This window comes from Micropterus salmoides, unplaced genomic scaffold (genome assembly GCF_014851395.1).
Source record: "Micropterus salmoides isolate LMB-PRFRI ecotype aquatic unplaced genomic scaffold, ASM1485139v1 Ms_hic_scaffold_20, whole genome shotgun sequence".
NCBI lineage: Eukaryota > Metazoa > Chordata > Actinopteri > Centrarchiformes > Centrarchidae > Micropterus > Micropterus salmoides.
This window is the reverse complement of record NW_024041151.1, coordinates 345,330-366,190: the sequence shown is the minus strand read 5'-3', so window position 1 is coordinate 366,190 and position 20,861 is coordinate 345,330. Positions and strand designations below refer to the sequence as shown.

The window sequence follows — 20,861 nt, the reverse complement described above, 5'->3', positions numbered from 1 at the left end:
ATCTAATCTTGTTCCTTGGATTCAGGAATCAAATACAATAAAACTTAAAATAATATATCAGTAGTTTTTATTTATATTTGGACTTGACTTCAGATAATTAACCTTTCAGTGCAGTGAGCATGAAAAATCCCCCACACAGCTGTTAATATCAAACTACTATGTATTTACTGATCACCATCTGAGGAGTTCCTAACATGTGGATCAGGTCCAGTCAGATCCGCCTCCTGAAAGATAGAAACTCCTTCCTTTACAGAATAAAGAACTGAACGCTCTTTATTTCGTTACCTATTGGACATTCAGCTGTTTTATGATTTACAACACAACCCTGTGTGTTTGTGAACATGTGTGTCTGTTTTTATGCGTTTGTTGAGTCTGACTGTGTAAAGCAAAGGAAGGAAATGTTCGTCTTTATTTGTTTCCTGTCTCTTTAAATAACAGTGACTCCCGCTGGCTGATCTACCTGATGTTCTTTCATTAAACGGCCTGCACCGGGATCTGTGGGCTGCTGGTCCCTGGTCTGGTTAAATGAAGTGGACCTGATCCACACCGGCACGCTGCTTTCTCCCGATCACTGTCTGGATATAAAAACAGTCTGTGCTTCTGGACATTAACGGCAGTTCGTGTCTCTTGTACTTTAATAACAACAACAGGAGTTATTTGAGTGATTAGAAACGACAGAACGTCTGTAAGCCTGAATAGTTTCTGTTGCAATTCATTTATACACAACAGGTTTCAAGCTGCATCCCAATACGTTTGTCCATATATATACACACATATATAATGATAATCCAGCTCAGCCTGTCTCACACTGACCCTTCAGGGCCTCCGTAGATCAGTTTCCTGTAATTTCCTCTATGAAGGCGAAGAGACGTCGAGTTTCTTCATAAACTTTATTCTGTGTTTTTTTCAACGATTACAGCATTTGTGACATTTAAAACATTTATTCTGCTAAAACAGTTTCCTTCAGACATCAAGACTCGACTTCATTCTTCATCAGAGACGATCAGATTCACACGGACAGGACGTCCAACACAGACGCTTTCCTTCACCGTCACTCAACAGTTTCGGCTATAAAATGTCCAGTAACTGAAATCTGTCCCTGCAACCTGATTGGTCCGGTTCGTAAACTCCGCCTACCTCACAGAGTGAATCTTTAAAAACAACAAAACCAATAATCACAATAAATCACATCTGTAGACATCAGATCTGACATCAGGAGCCAATCAGATGCCTCCTGACATCAGATCTGTCGCTGGCTCCTCGCACAGATACACAAAGACACGAGAGATTTCAAGTTGTCCTGAAGTGAAACCGGCGGCGCCTCCACGCCGACGTGTTCAAAGACTGGCCTCTAGAGTCAGCAGGACGCTCGCCGGCCACGTTAAGGCAGCAGGTGTCGGGTTTAAGGCCGACGTCGGCAACAGGAAACAGCTGATCTCAAAATATAAACGGGTTCATTTAGAAGCGTCTCCAGGTTTCATGATCGCATAATTACAATCTAATGTTCTGTGAAACATCAGAGCTCTGATTGGCCGGCTCACGGACCAATAGGAGTTCTCCAACAGGAAAAAAAGACGTTCTGAACACCTTTATTTTGAAACTTTTGAAAACCATTTTTATAAAAATTAATACTTTTTTGGAAGATTCGATGTTCACAGGAGCTGATTTCTTTATTTTAAAGAGAAACATGTAAACGTCATATTTCATACGTTCAGTAAAATCTAAAGATCTTTAATTGATGAAGCGGCTCGTCAGCTGATTCACGTCGACCATATTTATTTAATAAATGCAGAATCTGTTTCTAAAGTGTTATTTTAATGTGAAACATCTACGACCGAATATATTATCTTCTAAATAAATGTTTAAATACAGGTTTACGATTGGTCGCTCTTCTAACGAGCTGCTAACGATGCTAACTAAAAGCGTGGGTGAGCTACGTATGCTAACATTTTTGCTAGTAGCAGCTGGCACTAACCTTCCAGTTGTCATGGCACTAAAAAAACGTGAGATGTGATTTGGCCAATCAGAAACCTCTGAGGGTGATCCGAGCTGTGATTGGCTGGCTCGCTCACCGGCAGGAGTTCACAAAACACAAAAACATTAATTGTCATTTTCTGCAAAACGAGGATTTATTGATCGCTAACTTCAGACGTTAGTGTGCATGTTAGCGACATCTGTAGTTTAGTGTCTCGTTTTATGAACTACATTTGTAGTTCCAGGTCGGCTAGCGTGCTAACACAGAGTCTAAGTGTTAGAGTTTTCTTGATTGTGATCAGCAGAAATCAAACCTCCCGACGCGATGCTAACTAGCACGCTTGGCTAATGGCAGTGCTCGGTGATGTCGACGACCACCGCCTTCCGCCAGCTGAACAGGAAGTAACCCATGCCGGCGCCGGCTGCCACGGCGATGCAGAGGTAGGCGTTGTAGGTCATGAAGATGAGCATCAGGAAATAGCTGACGACCACCTGAACGATGTGCAACAGGGTCTGCAGGAAGTGGGCGGGGCTTAGCATCCGCTGCCTGCGAGGACGAGAGGAGGTGGTTAGCATTTTACATGATGCTAATGTTAGCTTTACGTTTAGCATTAGCACTATTACTCATAAAGACACTTTAATCAATATAAACAGAGTATAATGTAGCTGGAATGAATAATAAAGTGTGTCGTCACAGAACAAATAATGCTAACAGTTAGGTACGCTAACAGTAATCAAGCTAATAATTGTACCGTGAGGCTAAACGAATTTGTAGCAATGTTAGCATTAGTTTTCATTGTGTTGTTGGTGTTAGCATTGCAACATGTTTACATATACACGCTGTTGCATTAGCATTATAGCTAACATAGGAAAATGTAATGCACTTAGCAGAGTTAGCATTAGCATTATCTCTTTACATCCATATAATATTTGATTAGTTTTTAATTACATTGTGTCACAGTTAATGTTAGCATTAGCCTCAGTGTTAGCCTGTTTAGCCTCCTCCACACACAGTGAACACAGCTTAACAAAGTAGAGCGCCACCTGCAGGACAGAGAGGGAGCAGAACAGAAAGTCCCCCGTCTGACGTTTATTTTCTCTTTTTTAAAAAGTTTCAAAGATGTCTGGATTTTGGTGGAACAAACAAAGTCCTGCTTAGTGTTTTCATTGTTACACAGATGGACAAAAAGTAAAATCCTGAACGCTGAATTTAAACTTTCTGTTATGGATTTTGAAACTGAAAGACGTCAGATTGTAAAAGACGTTTATTTCAGTTCTGACGAGGATTATTATAGACACTCCAATCAGAAGCTGCTGATGCTCATCAATTATTCATCATCAGAACGGACCATTCATCCGTTTTGGCCCTGGACAGTCTGAGAGTCTCAACAGAGCAGGTGCAGAACCAGGACCAGGACCAGAACCAGGGACCACGACCAGAACTCTACAGTTACCTGAGAGAGAGTCCGGAGAGGCGGGACTTTAGTCCAACAGGAAGCTCCGCCCCCTCCGAACACATCACATTTACGTCACATTGACAGCCGAGCTCGGCTGGTCGAGAGCAGCTCTGTATTAATCAGCATTTATAGTTAATAGATTTTTCATTGCTTTATATTGGTGGATGTTTTTTCTATTGATTGAAAATGTGTAATTTGATTTAGTTTATTTAGTAACTTTAAACGTTGCTGTTTTTAACTTCATTTTCATTTTTTATTAAGTCTGAAACCTCAGACATTTACTTCATGAAATAAATTCCCTTGATTTCGATCCTTAATGTTCAAATGCAGAAAATGATCAAATTTAATCAGTTTTTTTTTTATTGTTTAGTTTAGGTAGTTTTTAATTTTGTAGTCAAGTAGTTTTTCACAGAAATGATCTATAATCAATTTTGAAAACTAATTATTTTATCGAGTAAATACTATTTTTTATAATTTTCCTATGACTTCTCAGTCATTTTGTTAAATATATATATATATTTGTGTGAAATGTGTTTCTATTATATTAGAAAAGTGGTGCAGCTTTAATTTAAATTCTTATGAACTTTTAAACATTTTAAATAATTTATGTTATTTTTATTTCGTAATTTAATGCCGTCTTGATTCGGTAAGATTAAATATTTACATTTCTGTTTCTAATGTTTATTTTAATATCAAAATAATATAATTTTAAACATTTGTGTATTACTTTGTGAAATCTAAGTCAAACATCGCCCAGTTTTATATTTATTCATTACTTTACTTAATTATGAGTTTATACTTTTTGTTCTACAGTTGAAAATGGTTTTAATCCCAGGTGAAAATGCACATTTGAAGTATCTGCAGCGGATACAAGACAAAACTTCTGCATGTATCAGAGCCCAGAGTTTACCTTGTTGGCTTTCATTCATCATTAGTATTTACTAATCATCTAATCACTTCCTGTTGTGCACGTGTCGTTGTTAGCATTAGCATTAGCCACCTACCCGACCGTCTTGTGCGTCTCCATCAGCACCGTCCCATCGGCCCCTGGGAGCGGCATGGAGTTGTAGCGTACGTTAACCTGACTGCGACGCAGCAGCACTTCACGACCCATCTTTAACCCCTCGTACAGGACCGCCAACAGGAAGACGCCGATACACGCCCCGACCATCTCTGATTGGCCGAGAGGAGGAGGAGGGGGAGGGGTTAACGATGACAACGAGTGAGACGGGACACAAAACTACAACAAGCCGTTTTAACATTTATTCCTTCAAACGTACTACTCTCTATTTAAAAGCTACTAGCACTTATTAGTTACTAGTAACTATTGCAGTCTTACTAAATTATTTTACTTCACTAGTAACAATTGATCAGATACTAATACTTTATTTTTAGTTAATAGTAACTAACTGCACATTTTTGCCATTGAAATCAATGGGGCTCGACAGTTTAGATATCACCTATACATTAGTTACTAGTAACTATTTCCATTTTACTAGTCTGAATTATTTACATACTAGTGCCTATTCATTAGTCACTAAGAACTATTCCAAAAGATACTAGTAACATTTTCACTCTTACTAGTACATTTTTTGGGGGGTTACTAGTAAAAGGGCTTGTTGATAGTAACATTTTAATTATTACTAGTAAGAATGGAATAGTTAATAGTAACTACAAAATAATCACTAATATCTAAATAATAGATACTAGTAAAATCGAAATGATTGCTAATAACTATTCAGTAAGTTACTAGTAATTAATGAGTAGTTGATATCCGAACTGCAGAGCCAAATAGACTTTAATGACAAAAATGTGCAATTAGTCACTAATCTGCAAAAGTTAGTCACTAATCTGGAATAGCCACCCGTCGCTAATCTGGAATAGCCACTAGTCACTAATCTGGAATAGCCACCCGTCGCTAATCTGGAATAGCCACTAGTCACTAATCTGGAATCGCCACTAGTCACTAATCTGGAATAGCCCCCCATCACTAATCTGGAATAGCCACCCGCCACTAATCTGGAATAGTCACTAGTCACTGATGAAAAAGTACTACTCACTGAGGGAATAGCCACTAGTCACTGATGAATATGTCACGATCCTGTCCTGAGCGTGTCTGGGTTTCTTGTGTTTTGTCTTTTCCCCCCTCAGTAATCTGCCTGCCTGCTAGTCTCTGTTTTCCCTTCTGTCTCTCTGCCTCGTTAACCCTGATCCCTGTCACCTGTGTTGCTCCCGCCCTGCTCATTAATCACTGTGTATAAATGTCTGGTGTTTCTGTTCATTCCCGGTCCGGTCATTGTCTCGTGTCAGTCCTGTCCTGTCGGATGTCGTGTTGTTACCGGTTACCTTTTGGATGTACCAGTTCCTGTACTTGTGAGTTCTGTTCATGCCTGTTGTCGTGCTTGGGATAAATAAAACCTGGAACTCAATCTCAGCTCTCAGTGTCATGCGTTTGGGCTCACTCCTGCTTTGCGCACCCAGCGATCCTGACAGAATAAGTACTACTCACTGAGGGAATAGCCACTAGTCACTAATCTGGAATAGCCACCCGTCGCTAATCTGGAATAGCCACCCGTCGCTAATCTGGAATAGTCACTAGTCACTGATGAATAAGTACTACTCACTGAGGGAACAGCCACCCGTCACTAATCTGGAATAGCCACCCGTCACTAATCTGGAATAGTCACTAGTCACTGATGGCATAATGATGGAACAGTCACCCGTCACTAATCTGGAACAGCCACCCGTCACTAATCTGGAACAGCCACCCGTCACTAATCACTAATCTGGAATAGCCACCCGTCACTAATCTGGAACAGCCACCCGTCACTAATCTGGAACAGCCACCCGTCACTAATCTGGAACAGCCACCCGTCACTAATCTGGAACAGCCACCCGTCACTAATCTGGAATAGTCACCCGTCACTGATGGCATAATGATGGAACAGCCACCCGTCACTAATCTGGAACAGCCACCCGTCACTAATCTGGAATAGTCACTAGTCACTGATGGCATAATGATGGAACAGCCACCCGTCACTAATCTGGAACAGCCACCCGTCACTAATCTGGAACAGCCACCCGTCACTAATCTGGAACAGCCACCCGTTACTAATCTGGAACAGCCACCCGTCACTAATCACTAATCTGGAACAGCCACCCGTCACTAATCTGGAATAGTCCCTAGTCACTGATGGCATAATGATGGAACAGCCACCCGTCACTAATCTGGAACAGCCACCCGTCACTAATCTGGAACAGCCACCCGTCACTAATCTGGAACAGCCACCCGTCACTAATCACTAATCTGGAACAGCCACCCGTCACTAATCACTAATCTGGAACAGCCACCCGTCACTAATCTGGAATAGCCACCCGTCACTGATGGAATAGCCACTAGTCACTAATGAATAAGTACTAGAAGCTTTTAAATAGCGAGCAGTAACTATTAAGGAATAAATGTTTAACAGCCTAACAAAGCATCTAAAAGGTATAAACGATGAACCGACCTCCGGGTGAGTTGATGAGCAGGCCGGTGAACAGCAGCTCCACGTTGTTGTAGCCAAAGTAGAAGGTCATCGCCTAGGCAACCACAACATTAGCACGTTAGCTCCACACCGTATGTGGCTATCTCATGCTAGCATGCTAACATCACATGACTTTATTATGTGAGAGTTAACCTTGAAGCTATTGTCTTATTAGCATGTAGAAGTGATAAGCCCCGCCCCTTACCATCCCCCCATGTCCTCCATGGTTCCCATCGTCTCCTCCTCCACCTCCTCCGTGGTCATGTCCTGTGGTGGGAGGGGCCATGGTGTGATGGGGGTGGGTGCCCCCCGTGGTGTGGTTCATGTGGTTCATGTGGTCCATGTGGTTCATGTGGTTTGTGTGATCCATCGCTGCAGAAAAAAAAATAAGTTCATAGGTTTAATCACTGATTATTCTTTGTCAGACTTCTATTTAGAAGGGGAAATCCTACAGTTCCCATAATGCTTTGGGAGGATGTAAACAGGAAGTCTGATGTTGCCATGCAGTCAGAGAGTTTTTGTTTGTGGTCACATTTAGTCAAACGGTCGTATCTGAATTAGCAGTTAACATGGACGTAGAGGCAGCTATCACTGGGCACTGCAGGGAGCGATCGAGGCGAGGAGGGAGGCGAGGAGGGAGGGAGCGAGGTGGTGAGGAGGGAGCGAGGCGGTGAGGAGGGAGCGAGGCGAGGAGGGAGCGAGGCGAGGAGGGAGCGAGCGAGGCGGTGAGGAGGGAGCGAGCGAGGCGGTGAGGAGGGAGCGAGCGAGGCGGTGAGGAGGGAGCGAGCGAGGCGAGGAGGGAGGGAGCGAGGCGGTGAGGAGGGAGCGAGGCGAGGAGGGAGCGAGGCGGCGAGGAGGGAGCGAGGCGAGGAGGCGGCGAGGAGGGAGCGAGGTGAGGAGGCGGCGAGGAGGGAGCGAGGCGAGGAGGCGGCGAGGAGGGAGCGAGGCGAGGAGGCGGCGAGGAGGGAGCGAGGCGAGAGCGAGGCGAGGAGGCGGCGAGGAGGGAGCGAGGCGAGGAGGCGGCGAGGAGGGAGCGAGGCGGCGAGGAGGGAGCGAGGCGAGAGCGAGGCGAGGAGGCGGCGAGGAGGGAGCGAGGCGAGGAGGCGGCGAGGAGGGAGCGAGGCGAGGAGGGAGCGAGGCGGCGAGGAGGGAGCGAGGCGAGGAGGCGGCGAGGAGGGAGCGAGGTGAGGAGGCGGCGAGGAGGGAGCGAGGCGAGGAGGCGGCGAGGAGGGAGCGAGGCGAGGAGGCGGCGAGGAGGGAGCGAGGCGAGAGCGAGGCGAGGAGGCGGCGAGGAGGGAGCGAGGCGAGGAGGGAGGGAGGCGAGGAGGGAGCGAGCGAGGCGAGGAGGGAGGGAGTGAGGCGGTGAGGACGGAGCGAGCGAGGCGAGGAGGGAGCGAGGCGGTGAGGAGGGAGGGAGGCGAGGAGGGAGCGAGGAGGGAGCGAGGCGAGGAGGCGGCGAGGAGGGAGGGAGGCGAGGAGGGAGGGAGCGAGGCGGTGAGGAGGGAGCGAGGCGAGGAGGGAGCGAGGCGAGGAGGCGGCGAGGAGGGAGCGAGGCGAGGAGGCGGCGAGGAGGGAGCGAGGCGAGGAGGCGGCGAGGAGGGAGCGAGGCGAGGAGGCGGCGAGGAGGGAGCGAGGCGAGAGCGAGGCGAGGAGGCGGCGAGGAGGGAGCGAGGCGAGGAGGCGGCGAGGAGGGAGCGAGGCGAGGAGGCGGCGAGGAGGAGCGAGGCGAGGAGGCGGCGAGGAGGGAGCGAGGAGGGAGCGAGGCGAGGAGGCGGCGAGGAGGGAGCGAGGAGGGAGCGAGGCGAGGAGGCGGCGAGGAGGGAGGGAGGCGAGGAGGCGGCGAGGCGAGAGCGAGGCGAGAGCGAGGCGAGGAGGCGGCGAGGAGGGAGCGAGGCGAGGAGGCGGCGAGGAGGGAGCGAGGCGAGGAGGCGGCGAGGAGGGAGCGAGGCGAGAGCGAGGCGAGGAGGCGGCGAGGAGGGAGCGAGGCGAGGAGGCGGCGAGGAGGGAGCGAGGCGAGGAGGCGGCGAGGAGGGAGCGAGGCGAGGAGGCGGCGAGGAGGGAGCGAGGCGAGGAGGCGGCGAGGCAGCTGCCTTCTGTTTTGAGCAGAGCTAAAGATTGTCGGAGGGTTCTGCAGCGTCTCTCTGGTTTCTTCTGGGTTTTTTAAAACAGCCCATCTGATCAGCTGTTACGGCGTCTGATCGTTTGGCGTCATGTTGGTTGTTGGTATTAGCACGCTAGCATCTAGCAGGTTATCTTCCATTTTCAGACAAAAGTCTAATTTCACATCTTAAATGAGGATAAAAAACTGAAAGGTGGGCGAGAGACACTGCGAGCGCTCTCTCTCTCTTACCTTCCCGCCGCTTCTTCCCTCAGAGCGATGCTGACTCCACCAGAGAGAGAGACACACTGAACGCCTGATGACCGTAACTTCTGACATCATTGAGCAGACGCCCCGCCGTAATCTGATTGGCTCTCAGGCCCCGAGGCTACAACAGGCAGGGCGAGCCAATGGGAGCGCTGCGAGATGCCGTCTGCCTTCAGCCAATTAGATCAGTGCGACATTAACAGGAAGGTCAGTGGTCGCCGTCGGCAACACTTAACTTCCTGTTGTCTGTTTGGACGAGTCAGCATCACTTTGAGTTACTCTCTCTCTCTGTATTTATAATGTCTCTCGCCCACTCTGTAATTTAAATTCAATAAAGCTTTATTAACAAGACCCCTGATAACAACGCAGCGCAGCGCAACGAGCCGCCGCATTAATACTCCCAGGAAACCACACCGCATGAAAACGGCTGTAGACTCTACTTAGATCACAGTGGGGGACTGAACCCGGGTCTCTAACACCAGAGCCATGTGTCTCATCCACTGCGCCATATTAAAAGCCCGGTCCAGGTAAAGCTGGTTCATTAACAAACTCCTCCACCTGCAGCTGTGAAAAACGTTTTCAGCGACCCGATGAAACGTCCTGCTGACGGAGGAAGTGTTTTCCAGAAATCTGTTGAGTTCGAGCAGCAACACGTGTTTATTTCTACTGCTATTAAAGCAGACTGCGTGCAGCAGACACGTCCTCCTCCTTATCATCATCATCATCATCTCAGCAGATTTATACTGTGCCCTTTAGGAGGCCCCGAGCCTCATGTTGGGACACGCTGACATAAAGTAGATAACAACAGGACCTTTGGTCCGAACACCTTCAGGACAAACTCCACCTGTTTTATGGTTTCACAGAAAAAAGGCTGAAGGTGGTGAAGCCTCCAGCCTCAGGGGGGCGCTGCAGGGCCCCGCTGTCCCTGAACGCCTCACTGCTCCGTCACTTTGCTCCCAGACATCATCAAGCAGAGTTTTAATCGAGCGGGAAGCTTCCGGTCTGAAACGTGAAGCCAACGCTGAACAGCCTTAAACACAATGAGCTTTTCCCTCAGTGTTTCCTGCAGGATGTGCACAGACTGGGGGGGGGGGGGGCGGTAAAGTAAATTACATGAGCCCGTTTCCTTTTAATGGACACATGTAATATGTTTTATACTTTCTGTGAATATAATCCAGTTAATCTTATTTCCATCCTGTACAGACGCCTTATTTTGAAAACCGGATGTTGCCACATGTGTTTCCTTGTCGCGCTGAATCCATCCTGTCCGACCCGGTTTGATAAATAATGTTGTAACATGAAGACTTCGCAGCCGCTCTTCAGGCAGGACTCTCATCCTGACAGGATAAAGTCTCTGACCTGCCTGGCAGCTCGCTCTGCGCCGCTTCACTTACCGTAAAGGCTGGAATACGCGTGCACTTTAAGCTAGCTTCACCGCCATCTCACAGACGAGACAGAAACACTCAAAGCGCTTCTTTTTGGGTCTTTGAAACTTTCACCGGCTCCATTCCTGCGCTCTGATTGGCCGATCTCAGCCCTGTCAGCACAGCGAGTACTCACCTGACACTGAATCCAGGTAAAGTTCATTTCTTAGAGAGAAACGGAGAATCGCTTACCTGGAGAGGAGACGGCGAGGGGCGACCGAGCACTGAAGACTGTCTGAGAGAGAGAGAGAGAGAGAGAGAGATCAGCAGCCAATAAAAAGTGATAACAGTTGAAACAAACTTCAGGCAATAAAACACATAACTGTCAGACAGCCAATCAGCTGTGTCCCAACTCAGCCAATGGAAAGCCGTTTCCACACCTGCAGCTCACCTGTCACATCAGTTTAATCATTATCCATCTGCACACCTGCAGTCTGTCCCTGTCAATCACCTGGAACGCCACGGGTCAACCTCAACGTGCGCTCGCCATGAATCACGAGTCACGAAAATGTAACTGTTAATGTCAGATGCTCGTCTCCGGCTGTGGTCTGCGAGTTGACGACCACAAGCATGTGATCCGTTTCTATGACGACGAGCTGTTCCACCACCCAACACGCCAGCATGCCCCCGTCTGCTCCGTGTGTACCGCTGAGTGTACTGTAGTACTTTAAAACACAAAGTACTTTTATGGTTCTGACAGGTGTACGTGCTGACAAACACAATAAAACCTCCTATCTCCAGACAGACCTTTAAACTGTACACAGAGTACCTGCGACCTCACGACCTCACAACCTCGCCTATCAGGAGGCTGCGACCTCACAACCTCACGACCTCACGACCTCACAACCTCGCCTATCAGGAGGCTGCGACCTCACAACCTCACGACCTCACAACCTCGCCTATCAGGAGGCTGCGACCTCACGACCTCACAACCTCGCCTGTCAGGAGGCTGCGACCTCACGACCTCACAACCTCGCCTATCAGGAGGCTGCGACCTCACGACCTCACGACCTCACGACCTCATGACCTCACAACCTCGCCTATCAGGAGGCTGCGACCTCACGACCTCACACCCTCGCCTGTCAGGAGGCTGCGACCTCACGACCTCACGACCTCATGACCTCACAACCTCGCCTATCAGGAGGCTGCGACCTCACGACCTCACGACCTCATGACCTCACACCCTCGCCTGTCAGGAGGCTGCGACCTCACGACCTCACACCCTCGCCTGTCAGGAGGCTGCGACCTCACGACCTCACGACCTCATGACCTCACAACCTCGCCTATCAGGAGGCTGCGACCTCACGACCTCACACCCTCGCCTGTCAGGAGGCTGCGACCTCACGACCTCACAACCTCGCCTATCAGGAGGCTGCGACCTCACGACCTCACAACCTCATGACCTCACAACCTCGCCTATCAGGAGGCTGCGACCTCACGCCCTCATGACCTCACAACCTCACACCCTCGCCTGTCAGGAGGCTGCGACCTCACGACCTCATGACCTCACAACCTCACACCCTCGCCTGTCAGGAGGCTGCGACCTCACGACCTCATGACCTCACAACCTCACACCCTCGCCTGTCAGGAGGCTGCGACCTCACGACCTCACACCCTCGCCTATCAGGAGGCTGCGACCTCACAACCTCACGACCTCACGACCTCATGACCTCACAACCTCACACCCTCGCCTGTCAGGAGGCTGCGACCTCACGACCTCATGACCTCACAACCTCACACCCTCGCCTGTCAGGAGGCTGCGACCTCACGACCTCACACCCTCGCCTATCAGGAGGCTGCGACCTCACAACCTCACGACCTCATGACCTCACACCCTCGCCTATCAGGAGGCTGCGACCTCACAACCTCACGACCTCATGACCTCACACCCTCGCCTATCAGGAGGCTGCGACCTCACGACCTCACACCCTCGCCTGTCAGGAGGCTGCGACCTCACGACCTCATGACCTCACACCCTCGCCTATCAGGAGGCTGCGACCTCACGACCTCACACCCTCGCCTGTCAGGAGGCTGCGACCTCACGACCTCATGACCTCACACCCTCGCCTGTCAGGAGGCTGCGACCTCACGACCTCACACCCTCGCCTATCAGGAGGCTGCGACCTCACAACCTCACGACCTCACGACCTCATGACCTCACAACCTCACACCCTCGCCTGTCAGGAGGCTGCGACCTCACGACCTCATGACCTCACAACCTCACACCCTCGCCTGTCAGGAGGCTGCGACCTCACGACCTCACACCCTCGCCTATCAGGAGGCTGCGACCTCACGACCTCACGACCTCATGACCTCACAACCTCGCCTATCAGGAGGCTGCGACCTCACAACCTCACGACCTCATGACCTCACACCCTCGCCTATCAGGAGGCTGCGACCTCACGACCTCACAACCTCGCCTATCAGGAGGCTGCGACCTCACGACCTCATGACCTCACAACCTCGCCTATCAGGAGGCTGCGACCTCACGACCTCACGACCTCATGACCTCACAACCTCGCCTATCAGGAGGCTGCGACCTCACGCCCTCACACCCTCGCCTGTCAGGAGGCTGCGACCTCACGACCTCATGACCTCACACCCTCGCCTATCAGGAGGCTGCGACCTCACGACCTCACACCCTCGCCTGTCAGGAGGCTGCGACCTCACACCCTCGCCTATCAGGAGGCTGCGACCTCACACCCTCGCCTATCAGGAGGCTGCGACCTCACGACCTCACACCCTCGCCTATCAGGAGGCTGCGACCTCACACCCTCGCCTATCAGGAGGCTGCGACCTCACACCCTCGCCTATCAGGAGGCTGCGACCTCACGACCTCACACCCTCGCCTATCAGGAGGCTGCGACCTCACGACCTCACACCCTCGCCTGTCAGGAGGCTGCGACCTCACGACCTCACACCCTCGCCTATCAGGAGGCTGCGACCTCACGCCCTCACACCCTCGCCTATCAGGAGGCTGCGACCTCACGCCCTCACGCGTCAGGAGGCTACGACCTCACGCCCTCACGCGTCAGGAGGCTACGACCTCACGCCCTCACAACCTCCTGCGTCAGGAGGCTGCGCCCTCACGCCCTCACAACCTCCTGCGTCAGGAGGCTGCGCCCTCACGCCCTCTTGACCTCACGCATCAGGAGGCTGCGACCTCACAACCTCACGACCTCACGCATCAGGAGGCTGCGACCTCACGCCCTCACGACCTCCCGCGTCAGGAGGCTGCGACCTCACGCATCAGGAGGCTGCGACCTCACGCATCAGGAGGCTGCGACCTCACGACCTCACGCCCTCACACCCTCGTCTGTCAGGAGGCTGCGACCTCACGACCTCACACCCTCGTCTGTCAGGAGGCTGCGACCTCACGCATCAGGAGGCTGCGACCTCACAACCTCACGCCCTCGCCTGTCAGGAGGCTGCGACCTCACAACCTCACGCCCTCGCCTGTCAGGAGGCTGCGACCTCACGCATCAGGAGGCTGCGACCTCACAACCTCACGCGTCAGGAGGCTGCGCCCTCACGCATCAGGAGGCTGCGACCTCACAACCTCACGACCTCACGCGTCAGGAGGCTGCGCCCTCACGCATCAGGAGGCTGCGACCTCACGCATCAGGAGGCTGCGACCTCACAACCTCACGCGTCAGGAGGCTGCGCCCTCACGCATCAGGAGGCTGCGACCTCACGACCTCACAACCTGAGTGTGAATTCATCTGAGAATATTCTTCTCCTCAGTGATTGGTCCTCGCCTACACCATTAGGGCGCAGCAAAGTGTCGAGAATCAGCTCTCAGGCCCCGCCCACACTACTGCGTTTTAAAATGGATACGATCTCCGTCCACAGCAGCCAATCAGAGCTGAAAACAGGTAGTGGGTGTTCAGGTGCAGCGGGCCGGTGTAAACAGGAAGCAGGCGTGGACCAATAACGAGCTGGGACTGAATGTAACAAGGGAGGTAAAAGCGGCGGTGGCGGCGGGAAACAGACTGGGAGTCGATGCAAAGTAAATACGGCGACATGCAGAGTACGAGCGTAGAAGAGTTATTCACACAGAATATTTTAATAAAATACTAAATCTAAAACTCTGTCAGCACCGCCTGAGAGCCAATCAGAGCGCCGAACGGCAGCGTTTCCAAACTTCTCCGTTGGAGTCTGGACGGGAGGAGCAGACGTAGCAGAAGGTCTCGTCGTAAACCAGAACCCAGCAGTGTGGGCGGGGCCCTCAGGTCTGACACGATAACTTTTAAGCTTGGAGGCGAGACAGTCTGACGCCGGCTCTAAGCAGCGTCCTCTGAAGCTTGATAAATACGGGTCCTGGTCTTTGACAGAAGCACACTGCTGCAGACAGCCTGAGGCTCCTGAGCTCCCGCTCGGTCTCTGTGGGGGGGCCTCCCCTCTTTGTTGGTTCAGCTTGCGGCGGTTACAACGTCAACACTCTCTTTAGGGTTAGCGGCCTCGTCCTCACTAACAGAGTCCTGTTCTGTGAAATCCTGGACTTCCAAACCAGAACAGGAGACCGGTTCTATGGTTCGATGTCTGGACTGTGTTTGGACACGTGGTCCCCTGTTCTGTCTGTGGTCTTCACTGTCCTCAGATGCTCCTCCCACCTCTTTATCCCTGCAGGTATTTGCTTTACCAGGGAAACTGACACTTTCCCTACTCCTCTCCCATGAAGCTGTCACACGTCACCAGATTCCGTAGAAAAACCGTGCAGGTCAATGCTGCCTTCCTCGTGGGCACGCGCGTGCACGCGGCGGACTTTAACTCCACGATGCCCTGACAGCGCACGAGCCCTCCTGTAAATCGGCGCACACCAATCTCTGTTTGTGCAATTCATTTCCAGATAACTTCTTCCCAACTTCTGCCTGTGCAGCAAACCGGGTCCTACAGAGGAGGTGAAGACTCGTTCTGTTCTCAGACTGCCACAGGTTCGAACCCCGCACACTCTTGGCTTTGCCTTAAATTGCATCATTTCTCTATGGAGTTCGGTCAGGTCATAAGCCTTAAACTCGAACATTTCTCTATGGAGTTCGGTCTGGTAGCAGACGGTGTGCTAGCGTTAGCAGCAGAGGTCACTGGCCGAGTTACAGAAACAGGTCGCGAGCTCACCTGGAAATCCCCCGTGAACTCTTCTTCGTCCTGTCCTCCGTTCTGGCCCCAAAACACGACACGAAAAAGCTCGTGAGCAGATCAAACAGAAGAAGAAACAAGAAGAAAGTCGGTGGTTTTCTTCAACTTCTCCTCAGCGTCCGCCGCTTCCGTGCCCCCCTTGCGTCATCACGTGTTTACGCAGCACAAAGAGAGCCAAGAAGAGGCGGGCCAGGGAAACGCGAGTCCCAGTTGGACCAATAAGAGACGAGGGCTGAGGTGAGAGGCGGGGTCTTATTGGAGCCACGTAAGCGTGGTTTGTAGTGAAGAGTCATGTGATCAGCGCGTGTTCATCGGCTCACCTCATCCCGGATGTTTCTGTTTGGTGTTTGTGATTTCAGGGAGGATAAAAGGATTAAGTTTCAACACAAAGCACAAAACATCCACAGGTGTTAATTTAAGCCTTTCTTCCCTGTCTTCATGAGGAAACTGGGTGCAAAGTATGGACAAAAAACTGCGAAGCTCAGAGGACTGAAAACTTTATTCATCAACACTCATGACGTCCGGAAAGAGACCGATGGTGGAACTCCAGAACTCAAGTTGGTGCTTTGACCTGGACTTTTTCCAGGTCAGGTCTCTCAGAGAGAGAGAGAGAGAGAGAGAGAGAGAGCAGCCTACACAATATCCACACAGAGGTACAGACAGTAAAGGTGATGTTGCTATAGACTAAATGAAAAATGGTACAGATATTATAGTAGTGTTAATGGTAATAATAACAATAATAACAATAAGACTAGCAACAATAGTCGTTGCAGTAGAGGGTGTCGAGCAGGAACACGGGGGCAGCAGGTGACCCGCAGCCACAGATCCAGACTCCACAGCTCCAGAGCCAGAAAACCTGCAGGAAGTGATAGGAGAGAGGAGAGAGACAAGCACAAGACTACCAGAAAGGGGAGACGTTGTGTTAGTAACATGCAATAATGGGATAAGGTTGCATACAGAGGGAGAGAAAGTAGAGGAGAGAGGAGCTCAGTGCATCATGGGAAATCCCCCGGCAGTCTAGGCCTATAGCAGCATAACTAAGGGATGGTTCAGGACTCACCTGAGCCAGCCCTAACTATAAGCTTTATCAAAGAGGAAAGTCTTAAGCCTACTCTTAAATGTGGAGATGGTGTCTGCCTCCTGAACCCAAACTGGAACCTGGTTCCACAGGAGAGGAGCTTGATAGCTGAACGCTCTGGCTCCTAGTCTACTTTTGGAGACTCTAGGAACCACAAGTAACCCTGCATTCTGGGAGCGCAGTGCTCTGGTGGGGTAGTAAGGTACTATGAGCTCTTTAAGATAAGATGGTGCCTGACCATTAAGAGCTTTGTAGGTAAGAAGAATGATTTTAAATTATGTTCTGGATTTTACTGGAAGCCAATGCAAAGAAGTTAAAACAGGAGAAATATGATCTCTTTTCCTGGTTCCTGTCAGAACACGTGCTGCAGCATTCTGGATCAGCTGAAGAGTCTTAATGGACTTTTTCGAGCAGCCTGATAATAAGGAATTGCAGTAATCCAGCCTAGAAGTAAAAAATGCATGGACTAGTTTTTCTGCATCATTTTTAGACAGGATGTTCCTGATTTTCACAATATTACGTAGGTGAAAAAAGGCGGTCCTTGAAATTTGCTTAATGTGAGACTTAAACGACATGTCCTGATCAAAGATAACTCCAAGGTTCCTCACAGTGGTGCTGGAGGCCAAGGCGATGCCATCCAGGGAAACTATATCTTTAGATAATGCGTCACGGAGGTGCTTAGGCCCCAGAACAATAACTTCAGTTTTATCTGAGTTTAACATTAGAAAATTACAGATCATCCAGGTTTTAACATCCTGAAGGCACATTTGAAGTTTAGCTAACTGATGTGTCGCATGTCTTAATGCGTCGCATCTGAAATCCTCCTCATGCTGCCTTGATATTCTGCCAACAGGTTTTTTAAAAATGTTTAAATGAAGAACCCGCCTGATGTTGTTGTGTCTTCTGTCTTTCTGCCGATCAGCAAGAGTTTGTGTTAATAATCTGTAATCCACCTGTCTCAGGTTCTCAGTGCGTCTCCTATCTGAACCAGGTTTAGGTACCGAAGGGCCTCGTTTCATGGTCGTCATTAATCCATCCTTAAGGTGAACATGGACATAATCAGTGAGGACGGAGCGAGGTCTCTGTTGAAGCATCAGCTATAGATCCTTTTTCTCAGGACCATCTGGGTCATTACTGTCATCAGGAACTGAAGCTCACTTCTGAAACTAGTTTTCTAATAAATATAACAACTTCTGATTAACCCGGACCGATTTCAGCCTTAAAAAATAACTTAAATAACCTCCAGATAGCCCCGCCCACTGCGAGTGATTTCAGGGATTTCACTGTAATAAATAAAAGTAAATGCATGAGGAGCAGAACGTGAGGAAAGGGCCGGTTCTGTTGACTTCTGCTTCGACTCCGGAACGAGCAGAACATCGTGGACGGCAGCGAGGCCTCTGCAGGCTGAGGAGTCTCCTTCAGCGTGAGCACCAGGCTGCTGCAGATGTGCTACCAGTCTGTAGGGGCCAGCGTCATCTGAGCTGGGGGGGGGGGGGGACTCGGCGAGCTGGAGAAGAAGGCCAGCTCGGTGGCGGGGGTGGTGACTGAGAGGGACAACATGTATATCCAATAAAACAACTAAAACTGGATTTCCTACGGGATCTGCTGAAGAGGCAGATGAGTTACACTTAGTTTCTTCTTCACGGGTACCGTGTGTTTCATGAAGACTTAGACCTGAATGCACTCTGACTGATGGGAGACCACAAGGGTCCAGACAGGCCATCAGCTGTCCCCTCCTTGGGTCCCAGTCGGTGGATCCAGATCCTCTGGTTACGGCGTCTCTGGGCTGCGGACCACTTGGGTCTAAAAGTCTCCGTGCCCACTGGGTCTGGAGCTGGCAGTTGTTGTTCTTCCTGTCGGCAGCTGTGGTTGTGGAACAGCTGAATGGAGAACAGGTGGTGATGGGAAGAGGTTTGAGCACCCTGCAGTGCCCTCCTGTGGACGGGGCAGAGAACAGCACCTGGCTGGTTTGGGCTCCTCTTGATCACCGTTCTGCCCCTGAGCTCCGGTCTTCTTTCAGCACCAGGACAAATACCAGTTGGGTAAGACCAAGATCCTCTTCAGGCTGGGCTGCCTGCCTTCGTCTCCAGAGAACCATCCTCCAGCTGTCTGAGGGCTTCAGGTAGGTTTGGAGCAGTTCAGGGTCTCAGGGGCCTCACAGGGACAGAGGGACTAACAAGACGTCGTCTCTCAGTTTCAGGTTAAAAAGTGAAACTCTTTGACAAAGCAGTTTTAAAATAAAGAGAATCATAAGGAAAAGCAGCAAAGCTGTCGTTTCCCTCGTCAGTCTCATCATCCTGTCAGCTGTCAGAGTCTTTTCGACCGCTCACAGCGCTTTTACACTACATCACACACATTCACTCACTGAGCTCAAACACTGAACAGCCTCCAGGGGAAATTCAGGGTTCAGTATCCTGCCCAAGGACACTTCGACATGAAGCCCGGAGGAGCCGGGATTGAACCGCCGACCTTCCGATTAACGGCCAACCCGCTCTACCTCCTGAGCCACAGCTGAAAAAGAACCAGAAAATACTCAAGTGAAGTACATGTACATCAAATGTATACTTCAGAGCAGTACCGGAGTAAAGTATCAGCAGCCTCATTAACTCTGATCATTTGTTTCTCTTCAGATCTTTCCAGGACGCCTCAAGGCCCCTCTGGAGAACTTCAAGGACCTTTAAAACCCTCTCAAGGTCAACAACACAACGCCCTCTGCTGGTCTTTAGCTCAGCCAATCACAGAGCAGCATTACACAGTTTCAGCCAATCAACATCCAGTTTATTATTTTCTGTTATTCATCATCACTTTACAAACATTAACAGGAAGTCACATGTTCACACAGAGGAAACAAACAAAAAAACAGTGGAAATGCAGAAAATTTTCACAATAAAAGCCTTTCTACTTTTTCCGGCCAATCACCTTAGAGAGCCAAGACAGATTTGTGCGTCCTGATTGGAGGAGAGAGTTTAGAGAAAAAATCGGCTGTTAAATCTGATTTCATTTAGTTTATAATTTATTTTACCGACAGCTGATTGCCTGATTTTTCCTCACAGAGAAGTAGAAAGACTTTTATTTTGTTAGATTCAGGAAATATCACTATATATAAATACTTCGTTAACATCGACACGGTAACAACACTTATTAACGAGGTCTTTGTTCGGAGCAGCCAAACAGGAAGTAGGACCTAAAATAAAAGGACTAATTCTCTGGGAGCATTACTTCTTTGTTTTGCTAATGTTGCTAACGTCCATGGTCTCCTCTGTTTGCCCCGCCCTCTCAGATCTGGCCCCGCCCCCTCAGCCGGCCACGCGGTAGTTAGCGTGAAACTCCGGCTGGATGTCGCAGACGCGCCGCAGCAGTTCGCCTAGCACCGCCTCCCGGTTACCACGGTAACTGGCTGGATACGACCCATCCGCTCGGCGGTGTCGCGGTCCACCTCCACTGCGCTGTTGCCATGGGAACCGAGGGCCTGGGCGGGTGGGGGCGGGACACAGAGACATCAGGAAGATAAATAAACAAATGTTTTTAACAAACAGCAGCATCAGCAGGTGTCATGTGACGTACCGCGCCTCCTTGGTCTTGAACTCTTTCTCTCTCTGCAGGCGGTATGTTCGATCTCCGCCTGGGCTTCCTCCTTCGCCTGCTTCAGACGCCGGTTCTTACCTGCAGAGGGCGAGAGAGAGCGTGTCAGAGAGAGAGAGGGGAGAGAGAGGAGGGCGAGACACCGCCGAGAGAGAGAGAGGGCGAGAGAGAGAGGGCGAGAGAGAGAGGGCGAGACACCCGCCAGAGAGAGAGCGAGGAGAGAGGGGGCGAGAGAGAGAGGGCGAGACCCGCCAGAGAGAGAGGGCGAGAGAGAGAGAGAGGGCGAGAGACCCGCCAGAGAGAGAGAGAGGGCGAGAG

General features: G+C 50.3%; 2 protein-coding genes across 2 annotated transcripts in view; one reads left to right on the top strand and one right to left on the bottom strand.

Annotated features, from left to right (window-relative positions):
* Positions 1–20,861, top strand: part of LOC119914074 (WD repeat-containing protein 36-like) — an 83,925-nt gene that overhangs the window by 23,146 nt on the left and 39,918 nt on the right.
* Positions 872–16,052, bottom strand: slc31a1 (solute carrier family 31 member 1). Its single transcript, XM_038733079.1, has 6 exons — positions 15,863–16,052; positions 10,940–10,982; positions 7,164–7,330; positions 6,941–7,013; positions 4,436–4,604; positions 872–2,521 (listed from the first exon to the last, which is right to left on the bottom strand). Exons 3-6 carry the CDS (start codon positions 7,326–7,328, stop codon positions 2,320–2,322), a joined length of 609 nt encoding a protein of 202 aa, XP_038589007.1. The 5' UTR covers positions 7,329–7,330; positions 10,940–10,982; positions 15,863–16,052; the 3' UTR covers positions 872–2,319.

Coding starts and splice junctions, on each gene's coding strand:
- slc31a1 (XM_038733079.1), bottom strand. CDS start 7,328: ATGGATCACACAAACCACATGAACCACATGGACCACATGAACCACATG. Junction 7,014..7,163: donor ATGGAGGACATGGGGGGATG/GTAAGGGGCGGG, acceptor GTGGTTGCCTAG/GCGATGACCTTCTACTTTGG. Junction 4,605..6,940: donor GCTCATCAACTCACCCGGAG/GTCGGTTCATCG, acceptor TCGGCCAATCAG/AGATGGTCGGGGCGTGTATC.